A 17,849-nucleotide genomic window follows, 5' to 3' on the forward strand; every position below is an offset into this window, starting at 1 on the left:
TTTAAATGAAAGTAATCCTCCATAAAAATAAAGTCTTTTAAAATAAACACAATAAAATCCTATCAGCCTCTCACTTTGCATTTGACTGCTTGCTCTGTTAAGTCTCTGTCATTAAGAACATAAGAACGGCCATACTGGGTCAGAACAATGGTCCATCTAGCCCAGTAACCTGTTTTTCTGAAAGTGACTGGTGTCAGATGCTTCATAGGGAATGAACAGAACAGGGCAGTTTATCAAGTAGGACTGTCGTGCAGTCCCAGCTTCTGGCAGTCTGAGGTTTAGGAATACCCAGAGTGTGGGGTTGCATATAGCCCCTGATGAACCTAACCTCCATCAATTTATCTAATTCCTTTCTGAACTCAGTTATACTTTTGGCCTTCACAACATCCCCTGGCAATGAGTTCCACAGGTTGATTGTGCATTGTGTGAAGACGTACTTCCTTATCTTTATTTAAACCTGCTGCCTATTAATTTCATTGGGTGACCCCTGGTTCTTGTGTTATGTGAAAGGATAAATAACATTTCCTTATTCATTTTTCTAAGATGAACAGTCCCAATCTTATTAATCACTCCTCATGTGCAAGTTGTTCCACATAGTCACCGGGATATCAGCAGTAAAATATGTCTGGCTAAACTATTTACACCCTAGTGCAGAAGTGATTGTTTTTTGATGTCTGTTAACTATCTAGGAGTCCAGTCTCAATCTACAAGGGCAACGTGCTGAGCTATTTTGAAAATCTGGCCACAGGTATCCCCATAGTCATGGCTGAGTACTAAGCCATTTCAAAAATCTACTCTTCCTACAGGCACCTAGATAGGTGCCCTTTTGAAAATCTGACCCTGATTATGAGTGCTGAGTGCTTGAAAAATCTGGCCCTGAGTTTTCGGTGAACATCTGACTCCAAGTATCTCCTGCTTTCTGTTGTTTGTTCAGTTCAAGGAGGGAATCTAACTTTGTCTAACATATAGGACTCTACCCCACCCCATCCCTCCACCCCCAAAAGTCAGTACCGTAAATCATAATAGCGTTTCTTAGTCCAGCGTCAACAGACAATTTCATGAATGCCTCCAATAAAAACTTTGCAGGAGTCCACTTGTGGATTTGAATAATTGGTGGAGAGCTGTTGCTCACACAGGGGTGAATAGATATAGTTCCTACAGGGAATGGACAGACAATTATGTCTTATCATTTGACTGTGTACAAAAAGCAGCATGCTTAACATAATCATTAGTGTTTTGATGTCTTAGCAATGTCCTAGCATCCTTTTGGAGCTATGTGTTGTATGTTGTCCTGTTAGATTCTGGCTGAGGGCTCATGTTGTCCAAAACCATATTCTGATTCTGATTGGGTCTTTTTGATGATGTCAGAGTCTTAAAATCTTGCTAGATAGATAGCTGACAATTGCTTTAAGAGCAATCCCCAGTTTTAATAGATACATAAGCACAGCCATCTGCTTAACAATAGTTCTTAAATCCAGGGGTCCCAACCAGGGGGTGAAAATTTAATCAAAATTCTGAATCGATGCAGATTTGTTACTTTAATCCTAACAAGAAAAATACAGTGTAAATTAGGACTGCTGGAGGAAATGACCAAAGATTAAGGTTTGTGCATGAGCTTTTACAGATCTTTTTTGTAAACTATAGAAATAATACAGTATAATAAGCTGAACCATTGTCAAACATCAATGTTCTTTCTAAAAACTTACTATGTATTAACATATCCTTTAAAGGTTAAACTCTAGTAAAACAATACCAGCCTCACAGGAAAAGAACAGATATGAGACTAGAGAACAAATTTCTGTCCTCGTGATTTAAGTAGTAAGTTTAAAAAATAAAGGACACAATCATTATAAATGTCCACTTTTTGTCATGGTAAGGAGGACATGAATGTGCTATTATTCATTGCTATTACAATATCAGACTGAAAATATACCAGCCACCTTTTCTAAGGGTACGTCTACACTACGGGATTATTCCGATTTTACATAAACCGGTTTAGCAAAACAGATTGTATAAAATCGAGTGCACGCGGCCACACTAAACACATTAATTCGGTGGTGTGCGTCCACGGTCCGAGGCTAGCATCGATTACTGGAGCATTGCACTGTGGGTAGCTATTCCGTAGCTATCCCATAGTTCCCGCAGCCTCCCCCGCCCCTTGGAATTTCTGGGTTGAGATCCCAGTGCCTGATGGGGCAAAAATCATTGTCTCGGGTGGTTCTGGGTACAGCCTCACCGCTCCCTCCCTGAAAGCAGCAGACAACCGTTTCGCGCCTTTTTTGCTTGAACTGTGCAGACGCCATAGCACAGCAAGCATGGACCCTGCTCAGCTCAATACCGCAATCGTGGATGTTTTAAACACCTCGCGCACTCTCGTGCAGTATATGGTGAACCAGGACCTTCAAACCGAGGCGAGTAAGAGGCGGATACGGCAGCGCGGCGATGACAGTGATGAGGACGTGGACACAGAATTATCTCAAACTGCGGGCCCCTGCGCTTTGGAGATCCTGATGGTAATGGGGCAGATTCTATCCATTGAACGCCGATTTTGGGCCCGGGAAACAAGCACTGACTGGTGGGACCGCATTGTGTTGCAGGTGTGGGACGATTCCCAGTGGCTGCGAAACTTTCGCATGCGTAAGGGCACTTTCATGGAACTTGCTTGCCTCTGCCCTGAAACGCCATAATACCAAGATGAGAGCAGCCCTCACAGTAGAGAAGCGAGTGGCGATAGCCCTGTGGAAGCTTGCAACGCCAGACAGCTACCGGTCAGTCGGGAATCAATTTGGAGTTGGAAAATCTACTGTGGGGGCTGCTGTGATGCAAGTAGCCAAAGCAATCACTAAGCTGCTGCTACGAAAGGTTGTGACTCTGGGAAACGTGCAGGCCATAGTGGATGGCTTTGCTGCACTGGGATTTCCTAACTGTGGGGGGGCGATAGATGGAACCCATATCCCTATCTTGGCACCGGAGCGCCAGGGCACCCAGTACGTAAACCAGAAGGGGTACTTTTCAATGGTGCTGCAAGCACTGGTGGATCACAAGGGACGTTTCACAAACATCCACGTGGGATGGCCAGGGAGGGTTCATGACGCTCGCGTTTTCAGAAGCACTATTCTGTTTAAACGGCTGCAGCAAGGGAATTACTTCCCAGACCAGAAATTAACAGTTGGGGATGTTGAAATGCCTGTCGTTATCCTGGGGGACCCAGCCTACCCCTTGATGCCATGGCTCATGAAGGCATACACAGGCAGCCTGGACAGTGGTCAGGATCTGTTCAATTACAGGCTGAGCAAGTGCAGAATGGTGGTGGAATGTGCATTTGGCCGTTTAAAGGCGCGCTGGCGGACATTACTGACTCGCTCAGACCTCAGCCAAACCAATGTCCCCTATGTTATTGCTGCTTGCTGTATTCTCCACAATCTCTGTGAGAGTAAGGGGGAGACTTTTATGGCGGGGTGGGAGGCTGAGGCAAATCATCTGGCCGCTGATTACGCGCAGCCAGACACCAGGGAGATTAGAAGAGCACACCAGGAAGCGGTGCGCATCAGAGAAGCTTTGAAAACGAGCTTCATCAATGGCCAGGGTACAGTGTGACTGCTGTGTTTGTTGATGAACACCCAACCCCCTTGATTGACACATTCCCTGTAATCAACTCACCCTCCCCCTTCGAGTACAGCTTACTTATTCAAATAAAGTCACTCTCGTTTAAAAATCATGAATTCTTTATTAATTCATTATAAAAACAGGGAGAGAAGTAAGGGTGTGGTTTGGGAGGAGGATAGGAAGGATGGAGAAGGCCATTAAAAAAATTTCACAGTAACGACAGCCTTCTGGTTGGGCTGTCCACGGGGGTGGAGTTGGCGGGTGCACGGAGCCTCCCCCCACGCATTCTTACACGTCTGGGTGAGGGGGATATGGAACATGGTGAGGGTAGAGGGTGGTAGAGGGTGGTTATACAGGGGCTGCAGCGGCACTCTGTGATCCTGCTGCCGGAGCATGTCAGTTTGATCACGCAGCAGCCCCAGAGTTGCATCCCGCCACCTCTGATTTTCCTGCCGGTCTTCCTGCCGCCACCTCTCATCTCGGGTGTCTCTTCTGTCCTCACGTTCACTGGCATCTTTCCTGTAATTTGATACCACGTCCTTCCACTCATTCAGATGAGCTCTTTCATTGCGTGTAACTTCCATAATATCCGAGAACATTTCATCTCTCGTCTTCTTTTTCCTCCGCCTTATCTGTGCTAGCCTTTGGGATGGAGGAGGCACGCTTGAAAAATTTGCAGCTGCATGAGGGAGAGAAATATTTAAAAAGATACATTTTACAGAACAATGGTTATACTCTTTCACAGTGAACAGCACTATTCACCTTACATAGCACATGTGATTTCCCTACAAGGTCGCATTTTTCATCTTAATAGTGAGTGCCTGCAGCTCTGGAGTTACAGATCTCACAGACACTGGTCCAGGCATCAGAATTCAGCTTGCATGCGGCCATGGTAAGACACTGTCTTTCGGCTTCTGCAGTGCTTTACCCCTCCCCCCAATGCATGGCTAATACCACGCTAGCTCCCTGCTAATCAACACCCTTCCCACCCCCCCACCCACTGCGTGGCTGGTAGCTTGGGGAAGATCGCCGGTGACCAAACACAAAAAAGATCATCGGCATTTCACTCCTCCCCTCCCCCCGCTTGGCTACGTGCAGGAAAGGTTTTTTTTTTAAGCTGCTGCAGTCCACGAACCCAGTAGGAAAATGGCCATCCCCCTTACTTAAATTCCTGGTTTTTAACCAGGTTATCCTGAACAATATCACTTTGCTGAGGATCACACAGCGAGATAAAGAACGGATGCTTCTTGAATGCCAGCAATCACCGGGACCATACGCTGCTATGCTTTGCCATGCAATGATACCTGATTACTTGCTACATGCATGGCGTGGTAAAGTGTCCTACCATGGTGGGCGGAACAAGGCTGCCTTGCCCAGAAACCTTCTGCAAAGGCTTCTGGAGTACCTACAGGAGCGCTTCATCGAGATGTCCCTGGAGGATTTCCTCTCAATCCCCGGACATGTTAACAAACTTTTCTAAGTAACTATACTGTCTGCGAATGCATCCCAAGTCCTCAGGGCAAATCAATCATTAAAAAACGCTTGCTTAAAAAACAATGCTTGATATTTGCAAAGGTACACTCACCAGAGGTCCCTTCCATGGCGTCATTGTCTGGGATAGTTGCTTGGGAGGGCTGGGAGGAGGGTAATTCCGTCAGGGTGAGAAAAAGCTCCTGGCTGCTGGGGCTCACGGAGTGCTGTGTGCTCTCTGCTAGGTCTTCCTCCTCTTCTTCATCTTCATCTTCCCCGTCCACATAATCCTCAGCCATGGCAGAGATTACAACCCCCACCTCGGAATCCACAGTCAGGGGTGGGGTACTTGTAGCGCAGCCCCCTAAAATTGCATGCAGCTCAGCGTAGAAGCGGCATGTTTTTTGACCTGCCCCGGACCTTCCGTTTGCTTCTTTGGTTTTCTGGTAGGCTTGTCTGAGCTCCTTAACTTTCACTCTGCACTGCACTGAGTCCCTGCTGTGGCCTTTATCCGCCATAGCCTTAGAAATTCTTTCAAATACTTTTTCATTTCGTCTTTTGGAACGCAGTTCTGTTAGCACTGAATCCTCTCCCCATATAGCGATCAGATCCAGTACCTCCCGTGCAGTCCATGCTGGGACTCTTTTTCGATTCTCAGGAGACTGCATTGTTACCTGTGCAGATGAGCTGTGCGTGGTCACCTGTGCTGATGAGCTCTCCACGCTGGGGAAGCAGGAAATGAATTTCAAAAGTTCGCGCGGCTTTTCCTGTCTACCTGGCCAGTGCATCCGAGTTCAGAATGCTGTCCAGAGCGGTCAGTGGTGCACTGTGGGATACCGCCCAGAGGCCAATACCGTCGATTTGCGGCCACACTAACCCTATTCCGATATGTTAATCCCGATATTAGCGCTACTCCTCTCGTCGGGGAGGAGTACAGAAACCGATTTAAAGAGCCATTAAAATCGATATAAGGTGCCTCCTAGTGTGGACGGGTGTGGCGTTAAATCGGTTTTACGCCCCTAAAACCGGTTTAAATGCCTAGTGTAGACCAGGCTTAAATGTGAGGAAAGGAAATTTCGTCAATGTGCTTTGCCTTCATTAAACCAGATACTTAAAGGGGTGGAGTTCAAATAATATACTAAGCAACAAATGTAAAGGTTATACTTGTGCCCTACATAAAAATCTTAACTGAAACTCACTTGTAATATTAATTCTTGTTTTAGCATTGTCAAGTTATCAGCCATAATTATCCACTTTGTTTCCTAAGCAGTAGAAAACTTTTAAGGAGTGCTGGGCAGTTTCTAAGTGAACATTGAGTGGCCAGCCAATACCCCAGTGTTATATAATGCTTTCTCTCTCATTAGTGTTTCTTTACTTCATTTCTTTGATAAGAGCTGGGGTAGTGCACTTGATTGGTCCAATTTTTTTCAGTCTAAATCTATAATACTTTCTGATAAACCCTTGGAATGAAATCCTGGCCCTATTAAAGTCAAAGGGAGCTTTGTCATCTACTTCAGTGGAGCCAGGATTTCTGTTTTTCATTGACATTTCCCATTAATTTTTTTCACCTATTTTGAAACTTTCCAACTAAACTCTCACTCTGGTGTGTATTGATTTTGTGAGGCCCAAAGCTTTTGCCTTTCTGTCCATGTATTCAAGTTTGTGTCATGAGAAGAAATGCTAGTACCTCCTCTGATATTGAGATCAAAATGGAAAAAATAAATACCAATACTTGGAGAAAATTGTTTTTATAAGAGAGCGCATTCATTAGGCATCGGTGCTGCTCAAATGCAATCCTTGCATTTTGCTCTCTCTCCGGTGTTTTGCCCATGTTTACTAATCCAGAGTAGATAATTACTGAGCCATTCTGCCTTCAATATACACATACAGAACCTTCATTTATTTCATTGGAACTTGCATATGTGTATGCCTGGGAAAAAAATAGATTTTGGGGACCAAAATTGCATAACAAATCAGGGGTAATTATTGAATTGTTCAGTATGCACTTTGGGGATCAGTTTTTCAAATGAACTCGGATCCCATGTAAGCACCCATGTAACAGCTTGATTTTCAAGAGTTCATGTCCCTTTGTGACACTTCTGGCCAGTTTTCAAAAGAACTCATCATTCAAGGGACTGAGCTATTGAAAATCTCCTCACTTTTTTTGGTGCCTAAATGAGATCTGAGCTTTTTGAAAATTTAACTATAAGAAGACTTTAAAATGGGGCGTTTGTTTGTTGTAACATTAGAGCTTAATGGGAAGTTCAGTATCAACATGGACAGTGATCCTCCGTCATCATCATTCCCAGATTTGAAATATGTAGGTATAAAATCCCTTGATTCATTAAAATCTGGAACAGAAGCTTAATTCTGTCCCTCTCCCCCCCCCCCAAAAAAAACAGGATGTTTAACGGGTGTTGGAATTTCTCAAGGAGACCCTCACACATATTTTATTGACTTTACCCAGTTTGGATCAAAATTCTGATCTCCAAAGCAAGATTCAGTGAGATTCCCATGATTCTTGGGGTAAAATACAGAGTGAAAAGGGAAGATGTTGCATAATACAGAAAGTATTCGGTAAGAAGTTGCACGGTAGTTGTTAGGACAGCACCTCGAGTTAGAGGCTTCTTTTTTCTGTTTGGGGAATTGGTTAATGCAACCTGTGGGTTTTGCTGTATTTAAAATTGTGAAGCAGCGAGAAGGGCCTCAGGAAAATCATGTTAACAGGTATAACAGCAGGACACTATTCACCTCTCCACAGCCCCCTTTGTGTGTGATGGTCATTCACTCCCAGCTGGAGTAAGCGTTAACTGCAGTAGCGATCATTTTGCCATACGTTTATCAGTAATCAAAAAGACATTTACCACTAGAGACCTTACCAAGTCCACCGTGATAATACAACAGCTTTCTTGCTGGTAGCATCTAGGGAGAATATTGCTGACATCCTTTTAATAAAGATTTAACCTTGCAAGTCCCTTGCTGGCCAAGAAACCCTTGATTTCTGGTTAGATTTCATCACACATAAAAGTGGAGCTGCCCAGTATGAAATACATTTGTGACACCATTTCCAAATGTGGGGCAGTTTTATTTTTCCCGAAGGGATATTCTTTTGGATTTCCAGCCAGAGAGTGAAAGAGAAAGAACTATGTGACATTATTTTTCCCTAAAAAGGGCCTGATTTTTAAACAGTCATTAAAACAAAGAGCAAACTTGCCATTACCCAAGCTATTAAAAGAAAAGCCTCCTCTCATCATTGCTCTGGGAGCGGGAATCCCTCTTTATTTGTGTTCCTTCCTCTCTAAAGATTCTTAGTGCTTTTGAATAAGTGAAACTAAAAATCCTCAGAACCAGTTGGATTTGGTTGCATGTAGAAATGTAAATGCCTAGTAACAATTGGGGGAAAAAATTATTCTTCCTGCTAGAAAACTTCAACTGATATACAGACTTGGGGAATCTATAAAGTACTGGGAATTGCAGAGCCCTGCAACACCCAGAGTACCTTAGGGGACTGTGTCGAGGCATTCATTTTTTATAAGGCTAACTTTTGTCAAAGGCTGAGAAAATACATTATCCCCCAGAATTATTTAATCAAACTTTTCTTATCTTTGGGAGCAAGACCCTAGAACTGGTAATAGGGGTCTCAATGGAAGAAGAAAAAAACATCTATTCTTAAACTGGTTTGCGGGAAATAAAAGTTTAAGAAATACGTTAAGAAATCGTAATTGTTGCCCTAATATCCAACATATCTCTATTTTATTAACACTTTATCATAAACCTTTACTAACATATTTGTCATCTAAATACTACAATGATATGTGCAGCCAGGAATGCAGTTAAATACAGTGTCCACCCTCAGCATTTGCTAGTTACTTTAGTTAATTAAATGATGTTACTCCAGTATAGTCAGAAAGACAGAGAGGTCACCATTAAAAAGAATTGCTATATGAAATCCCATTGTTTTTCCATCACCTGGAATAGGAATTAATTATTATGATTATTTGATATTTTTGGTAGATGCTGACTTTTTAATGGTCATTGCTGTATATACAGATAATCATACCCATAATACTAGAGTCAGAATTATTGGAGTTACTTTCAAGTATTGAGCATTTACCTGAATATTTGTATATATCTTGGGTTTTTAGTTAAAATTACATTTTCCATACTAATGCCTTTTTGTCTCATAACCATTGCATGGTTCCTGTTTATTTTCAAGAAATAAAACAAAGCATAACTCTTATGTTTTTCTGCTCCCTGTTAATCATTATAAAAGTTTTTTCAACAAAGGAGGAACTGATGATACCTGGGGAAGTGAACCTGATTATGCAAAATTGTTGTCAAATGTACAAATTAAAGAAATGGAAAGGATGAAGAAAAATAAAATTGCTGCTTATGTCCTTCCATTGTGATCATCTTAGTTGTTACATGTAAATGGAGAAGGAACAAAATGCTCAGACAGAAATGCAGTTTTTAACAACTGCCTTTAATACATTTGTCATATATTTGAAATAGCAGCACTTCTAACCCCTTTCCAAATCCAGTTCTGTCTATGCACTTTACACAGTTTAATTCCTATATATTAACAAATGTAAATATTACTAAATTGTTTACCCCAGATGTCTTTGCGGTGGTGTGAGGGGAGAAAAATTATTTGTTTTTACTATCTAGCAAGTGCCCCAGCCTCACCTCGGGAAATGATCAGCCTAAAAGAAAGGAAAACAGACTACGAATCAACTGGAACAAATGCCGCTTACCATGGTAATAAAGGAGAACACACTTCGAGGAAAGACACCATGACAGGTGAGATTGTGCTTACACCTCACATATATAAATTGATTGTGACAGACACATTTTCTAGGCTTGGCTGAGTTTACTGTAATAGTGAAAAAGATCAACTTCTGTGATGTCTGAGTACCTCATAGATAGGAGATTGAAAGTAAAAAGAATAGTATTAGTATAACTCCTTATAAAACTCTTATGTGAATACAGAGCTGTGTATACATTCTTGATCTAGGTGGTAGCTCAACACATGTAATAAATACTCAACAATCAGGAGTGGCCCTGTACTTTGTAACATCTAATCCTATTACAACATGGACCTGTAGAGATGCCATGATGCCTGGGTGTTTTCCCTCACCATTATCTGTAGAGATCTTGAAGGATTCCAAGACTGGATTCTCTGCCAGGTTCTTAATGTTGCTTGGGACACCATCAGCATGCTGATTCAATACCAAGCTTCCCATGCTACAATCTGTATCCAGAAGTTTGCGTTCAAGATCTGACATTGCTCATACAGCATTTCCTGTGCAGTACAGTACTTGGTAACCAAAACCCTACAGATTATCATCTGAGTTTACATGGAGGGAGCAACATGCAAGAAGATGAATTAACATTAAATCTAAGAAGTGATCTAAGAAATGGAAAAACAGACAAATAGATTTTGCACATCATTGAGAGCCTGGGAGTCTTAACGTCTGCCTCTGGCCTTAGGAGACAATTCAGCGGACCATTACACGAGGAAGCAGCAAAGAGGAAGCCATTTGTTCATGCAAGGTACTGTAATTGACATTAGTTTTCAGTATTTGGGATGTCTGAGAATAATTTGTAATCTCACTGAATAGAGTTGTTCTACCCTACCCTGATGTGACATTGCTGCCATTCACTTTTTCCTGTCACCCAAACAGTGTCATTGTAAAGGTCATTATTGACATGATTGTGGAGGACAAGTCTGTGTTCAGCTATTGTTACACTTTGTCAGGACCTTGGCTACATCCATGAAGAAGGCTTGTCAGAATCCAGTTTGGCAGTAGGGAAGGACAAAGGATACGGTTTCCTTTTAAAAGTATCTGAAAGTTCAGGCAAGCATACTAAGTAAGGCCTGGTCCACACTAAAAAGGGTGTTCGAATTTGGGTACGCAAATTCAGCTACGGGAATAGCGTAACTGAATTCGAAGTACCCTAATTCGAACTACTCACCCGTCCAGACGCGGCGGGGTCGAACTCCGCGGCTCCCCCGTCGACTCCACCACCGCCGTTTGCAGTGGTGGAGTACCGGAGTCGACCGCGGCGCTTCCGGAGTTCGAACTATCGCGTCTAGATCAGACGTGATAGTTCGAACTCCGAGAAGTCGAACTCACCGCGTCGACCCGCGTGGTGAGTATGGACCTGCCCTAAGAATGATCAGAGGGGAGGACATTTTCTGGCAGTTAATGACACATCTTTCACCTTGTTTTTCCCTGCCTCTTTTTAAAATCCATGTTCATTTCTCTTCCAGTTCATCTCCCCACCCTTCTCTCTTTTTTATCTTTACTGCAGTATGTCTGGCTTCTCTTTTTCTTACTTTAGTTCACTCATTCTCCCTTGTTTGCTGTTTTTTTAAGGAATGGAGGTTGGCACTTCCCCACCCCCTGTGTTCCATTTTGAGTTCCACTCCCTGTTGTGCCTAAGTCCCCATTTCTCCCTCCCCCCTTGTAACTGCTTTTTCATTGGGTTCTTTGTAATAAAGAGTTTGCATCAAACTTCAGGTTACCCATTCTACTATCCAGCTACTCGGCTCTTTGTGAGAGATGAGTAACAATGTCAAATTTAAAAGGTCTACTGTAGTTCCCAGTACTGTACATGCACTATGTATTTGAAACAGGAGTTCATGAATCACATTCTCTCTTTCAGGTTGCCAAATCTCAACCTTGTACAGTTGGTCTGACATCAAATGAAGAGCCATTTGAGGAAGGCAAAGCCTATAAATAACTAAATGAAGTGAATAATTCTACTAGTATATGTTGACTGTTGATTGTAACAAATGTACAGATCACCTTTACAAAGTATTTGTCATTCGTGATAGAGAAACAAGAAGCGACAACAAACATGTAAAGGAAACCAGGCAAACTGGATAAGAATATTTCAATAAAAATAATATAAAATCAATCTTTATGTTTTTGTTGTGAGATATTTTGTTGTACTGGGCTGTTCTCCTGTTTGCCTGGGTTTACATCCTGTAACAAGGGGTAAGGATTCCCTCACTGCCTGCAGCACACACGTTGCATATCCATCACTGAACTGTAGTCAGTATGTGGATGGGTTGTAAAGGAGCATGTGGGGTTTAGAGGAATATTTTGCCAAGTTGGAGTTGTGATGCATAGATTTCCTCTTATTCTGTGGCGCAATGAAAAATGCTCAGTGCAAGATATGTAGGCAATTCTCCCACTGACGTATGCAGCATGCATATCTACTAATATATCCATATCCCCGTTTATCCACAACTGTCCCAGGTTTTACAAAGCCATTCCCAGGTTACAATCCCAGACAATGTCCTGTGAACTGTTGGTTGCTACCTGATAGGTTGTTTTTTTTAATAGTAATGTTGGCCTCCTGTCACTAAGGGAATATGTGGGGAAGTCCGTGAAGCCTGCAGAAAAGAGTGAAAAGCTATGAAATAAAACAATTGAGTAAAAAGTGTTAAGATCCTTATTAATGAATTAAGCAGCTCTGAAATACCATTGATTTCCTGAGGCCAGGTAAGAGAAAAGCAGGAACAGTATGATCATTTTCCTTTGCTCTCTCTGCTTTTATAACACCTTGCTACATTTATAGGTCATCACACAACTAGCCTATTTTTGAGAACTGTAAAAATAATAAGAAACAAATTAAAAAGGAAACAAACCTATTATGTTCTTTAAAAATGTGTGACTACCATAAATAAATACCATAGCTTGACTCTCAGCCATTCCCCTCCCGATCAGGGAAACCAAGGTTTTGATATGCTTTCATGAGATTTGTGCTCTGAAGATCATGTTTCTTTTACTACGTGGCTTCTCCTGTTGAACTGACATTAAGCATCACCATCTGTGTCCTATATCAATCACTCCAGGCACAGAAGCATCTTCTGGATCAACATTTTCCAGGTTTACTTTAAAGAATGTCCATTTCCCGTCTATGTCAGTGTTCAGGCTTACTCATCTAATAGCCTGCACACACTCCAGGTGCCCTGAAAATGCATTCTGAACACAAACAAGGAGGGAGTGCATCTGAAATATCTTTCTCCAGCCATTGCCAAAGGAACTTTTACTGCCTGCTTTTTTTAAAGAAACCATCATACAAAGGAGTCATCCCATATGCCAGTGTCATGTCTTCCATCATGCAAGAAGCTGGGAGGGATAAGAAAGCAGGAGACCCCCACACTGGCTGGTATTTGTATAACATACAAATGTTTAACTTTACTGCTTGGAACTATGTTTTAGAAGAGGAGCTCTGCTGGATGTAATGAAAGACACAGACCATGCAGTACAAGGGGCAGATGACTGGCTATAACTGATTTATCCTTCCCTTTCTTGCTGACTATCAGACTATGCTTACGAGGGCATTGGGCTAGTGACTTCTTGTTTCAAAGTACTATAAATGTGTCCAGAGTCAGCAGTTTTTGGAACATGAAACTTGAATGTAAATCTTAAACCATGAATCAAGTAAGTGAGCTAAGATATATGGGAAGACTTAGGTCAGTGATATCTTTGTCACATAAATATCTAGCTATATCCTTTTCAAAGCTGGTCTTAAGGTTATCAATGTGTTCTTCACAGAAGGCTGCTGAGGAGAATTATTTGTCTGCTAACTTTCAGCAATATAATACTTGGCATCTTATAAAATAATATGGGTAGTTTAGATTTATATAGCATCCTTCACACCAGGGGACCACAGAGTTCTTCACAAACTGTATTGGTCTATCATGGTGGCCCTTAAAAACTTCCCAGTTTTACCTTATATAAATGGATATGGTAACATCGGCATCTGCAGTAGTCACTTGTACTTACCTATTGTTACTACAGAAAATGTACAAACACTGAAATATTAATTCATCCATCACTGAAATGCAGCCACCTCTGGGGTGTAATGTGGCAGCTCCAATTCTCATATTCCCATTTGCTGCCTCACTCTCTCTGACTACCATACTTCTTTCTATCCTTCTATCCCTCCTCTTCCCCCATTTCTTAAAATCACTTCCTTCTTCATCCTCCCTCTCCCAACCCCTGACAATTTTACATGTCTTAACGTGTATACGATATCTCAGCAAGGGATGGGCGCAAACCGCAAAATGTGGATCGATTCATCCCTCTCTCTCCTTTTCACTTGTCCTCATCCTCTGTAGTTTTTGACATCAATAGTCAACTGTTCATCCAGGCATAGTGAACTTCTTAATTGACTCAAGAGATTAAGCTCTCTCATCTTCTCCCCTAAACTATCCCAATTTTCTGCGTTGGGAACTCTTGGCATTCCCAAACTCTTAGTGTGCCATTTTCCCTTTAATATGTTAAATAAAGGACTCTGTACCATTTATGTTTTGTTCATATTTTACAATGTGAATTTGTGATTTGCATAACAACATTGATACAAATTCTGTCAGCGGGTATATTCTGTTCTTCTGCTATGTGTCCGTGTTGTTTCCATTCACCTCATGCACATGATGTTTGTTTGTTTCTGAACAGCAGTGTCCGTTGGGGCCGTGTGTGCATTCTGTAGCTCCTCATGCGGCTATGTGAGGGCATTAAGACTATGACCCTCTGTTCCATTTTACCATCCCGGCAGTAAGATGGAACCTGGAAAACTTCTGACCAACTAGTTTAGCTCTGGCTAAATTTCTTCAAACTCTTCATAAAATCTTCATAACTCCTCTGATTCTGTGACAAACGACCACCATGAATGATACCAATCTATCTGGGCTGAGTATCTATATCAGACCCTGTGCACAGGTCCTCCAGACACTCCTCCTGTACAAGACTTTTCAATTTGGTGGTGTTGAAATCTGTGGGTTTCAAGCTGTGCCTGTCCTCTGTGATGGACAATTCCATTGATGGATGAACACAGGAGGTGCCTCCTCTATTTAGGAGAACCCCACATACCGAGTAAATGTTCAATGTGGTTTTCATTCTCCATAATAAAATGTAAATTGTGAGACATGCAGTTAAAGCTTCATCTCCTGGAGCAATCTGTGAAGGTCTCTTGAGATCCTGAGACAACAAGCATCTGGATCTGGGTAATGGACAAGCCAGCTTCATTCAGCTCACCATCTAGCAGGCAAGTGACTCCAAAGACCAGAGCAGAGAAGATGGTGATGAGGAAAGACCTGGCATTTGCAAAGCACTGGAACCTCAGGCACCATTGCCAACACCTACCATTACCAAAGCTTAGCATCAAGAGGGGCCTCTCTGATCTCAAAGGCAGAGACTACAGGTGGAGCTCAGTGTCCTCCCATAAAGACAGACCAAATAAAGCTTCAGGGATACAGCCACCAAGACCCACATGGCTTTGAGTTCTGATAATAAGGAGCAGCCTGTGGCACATAGGAAGCCTTCTCTGGTGTCATATCCCTCAGTGTCGATGTCTACAGACAATGACAATACTCTGGGGACCATCATCAGTACTGAGACACCTATCTATACTGGTGCAAACCCTAGTACTAAAAGCATCTTATACTTCAGCATCATCCACACATGTCACTGGGACATACATTCTCAGCACCTTCAAATAGAGAACCTGCTCCTCTGAGATCTGTTACTGAAAGGGCTCAGCAGAAATGGCATTGTTCTAGTCAATACCAAATACCCTAAAGGCATGCCTCTGTGGCCCTATTGAGCTTATTGGGAGTCCGTTCTTACAGGTCTTTAGAGCAAAAACACCACCAAAGGACCTGTCATCTTTGTCACCTGACAAGGTGGTCTCCTTGTCACCAGTACCAGCCTGGATGTCTTCAAGTCTAAGAGCTGCTTATGAGAATAGCTGAAACTCTGGAGCTAAAGACTTGGGTCACATCAAAGGAATTCCATAAGTTTGACATTCTCACAATTGCCAGTCCAGAACAGCGAACCGCAGCCACAGGGAGCTGCGGGCGGCCGTGCCTGCGGACTATCAATGTTAACAAACTGTCTTGTGCGGCATGTTGCCCACCACCTGGCTAGAGCCTGGTGGCAGACACCAGCCATTGTAACTACAACTGCAAAACAGGTAGAGAAAAGGTACTAGGTCTCTCAATATGGATTTGAGTACTTCCATGTCCACCACAACCCAGACTCCTTAGATGTTTGAGCAGTGCAGTAAAAGTCTAAATCAAACAAGTGTACCTCTAAGGGGAGTGGGGACAGTGACGCAAAAAGGCTCAATGTGTCTGGGAGAAAAATCTTACTATTACTGCTCTTTACAACTCAGAGTGGCAAGTTGCCAGGCCTTACTGGTCAACCTATTGGCCATATTCAACACCAGGAGAGAAGAAGCTAGGTTTCTTGGATGTTTCCAGAGCCTTGCTCCATTACCTGGACAAGACTTAACCCTTTGGACCGTTTCTTCATCTCTTTGTGATTATACTCGGCTCATCAAAAGGCCAAACCTTCCCAGCAGAGAGACTTTTTGAGCGGATCACACAGTTTTGCTCTGCCTGCTATCAAGTAGCTGGTGAGCCTTTCCCTCTAAACGTCAGTGTACAATCCGTGTACTCCACAAACTACACCAGGGCACAAGCAGCATCTTCAGCCTGATTCAGGAATGTGACTGTACCTGAGACCTGCAGAGCAACCTACTGACCTTTGTCAAACATTGCACCCTTGGCATGGCAGCCAGGTCCTATGCTAAATTCAGGAAAGCAGTGCTTTACTCATTATTTGACTAATTGACTGGCCTTCCTCATTCACCTGTCCAGAGGGGATACTGCTTGCCAGTCACCAGATCCACACTGACACATGCTCAAAGAGAGAGAATGGTTATTTACCTTGCAGAAATTCTGGTTCTTTGAGATGTTATAGTCAGTGGATCCCTTGACCTGCCCTCCATCCCTGCTTTTCAGAGTCCTCAGCTAACCTGGGCTTTGAATTGCAAGGGAACTGAAGGAGGGTCGCAGCCACTCCCACTCTGCCCTTGTACAGGAGCATAAGGAGACATAGGCACATGCTCCGCTATTCAGAAAAACTATAGTCTTGTGTGCATTAGGTGCATATGTACCTACAGTAGGAACCACACTGATTACAACAAGGATAGTGTCCCTAGCCTCTGTTTGCCAGAAGCTGGGAATGGGCGATAGGGGATGGTTGATGATTTTCTGTTCATTTCCTCTGGGACCCCTGGCATTGGCTACTATCGGAAGACAGGATACTGGTCTAGATGGACCTTTGGTCTGACCCAGTATGGCCGTTCTTATGTTCTTGTAAGATGTACAACATCTTGAAGCACCACAGTTACTGTAGGGTAAGTACCTGTTCTATATTCATGCTCCCTGTGAGTGATCTGCAGCCACTGCACAAATAGTTTACTTTGCATTCTTGCAAATATCCAAAATGCACAAGTTTTTTCCAACCACATCTGCAATATGTATCTCAGATAGGTTGTAAGGGCAAATGCAGGGGTAGAATCAGCCCCATTTGAGACACCCATGGCTTGAAACATTATTGGAAAGGAAGAAAAACTGAAATCCCTACTAAAAATGTGAGCATCTCTAAAGGACAGATGTGATATTTTTCTTGTCCCTAGAATTACTGCTTCATCTCAACACTTTCAGGCTCATAACTCAATTCACTCAATGAGCTTGACTGTGGAACATCTTGGGGGAGAGTGATATTAGTTCACAGGCTGAGGCCTGATCATCCAGATCGCTTCATTTTCACCAGATATCAGCCTTTTGGTAGTTCATTTTTGGAGCTAATTTAAATCTCTTTCCCCCCAAGTGGTTGGTTTCACCTTATAACAAAAGCAGCATTGCAGTGCATCTAATTCATGCATTTGACCATCATCATCCTAAG

The 17,849-nt window shown here is 42.7% G+C and overlaps 1 protein-coding gene across 4 annotated transcripts in view; it reads left to right on the forward strand.

The window, feature by feature from the left end:
- The window catches only part of CTNND2 (catenin delta 2), a 1,196,137-nt gene that overhangs the window by 1,166,123 nt on the left and 12,165 nt on the right, over positions 1-17,849 (forward strand). For all 4 annotated transcript variants that reach the window (XM_045005428.1, XM_045005429.1, XM_045005430.1 and 1 more), the window contains one exon: positions 9,745-9,876. In XM_045005428.1, the coding sequence (XP_044861363.1) occupies positions 9,745-9,876 (132 nt within the window). The remainder of the gene's footprint in view (positions 1-9,744; positions 9,877-17,849) is intronic.

The sequence above is a fragment of the Mauremys mutica genome, chromosome 2 (assembly GCF_020497125.1).
Source record: "Mauremys mutica isolate MM-2020 ecotype Southern chromosome 2, ASM2049712v1, whole genome shotgun sequence".
NCBI lineage: Eukaryota > Metazoa > Chordata > Testudines > Geoemydidae > Mauremys > Mauremys mutica.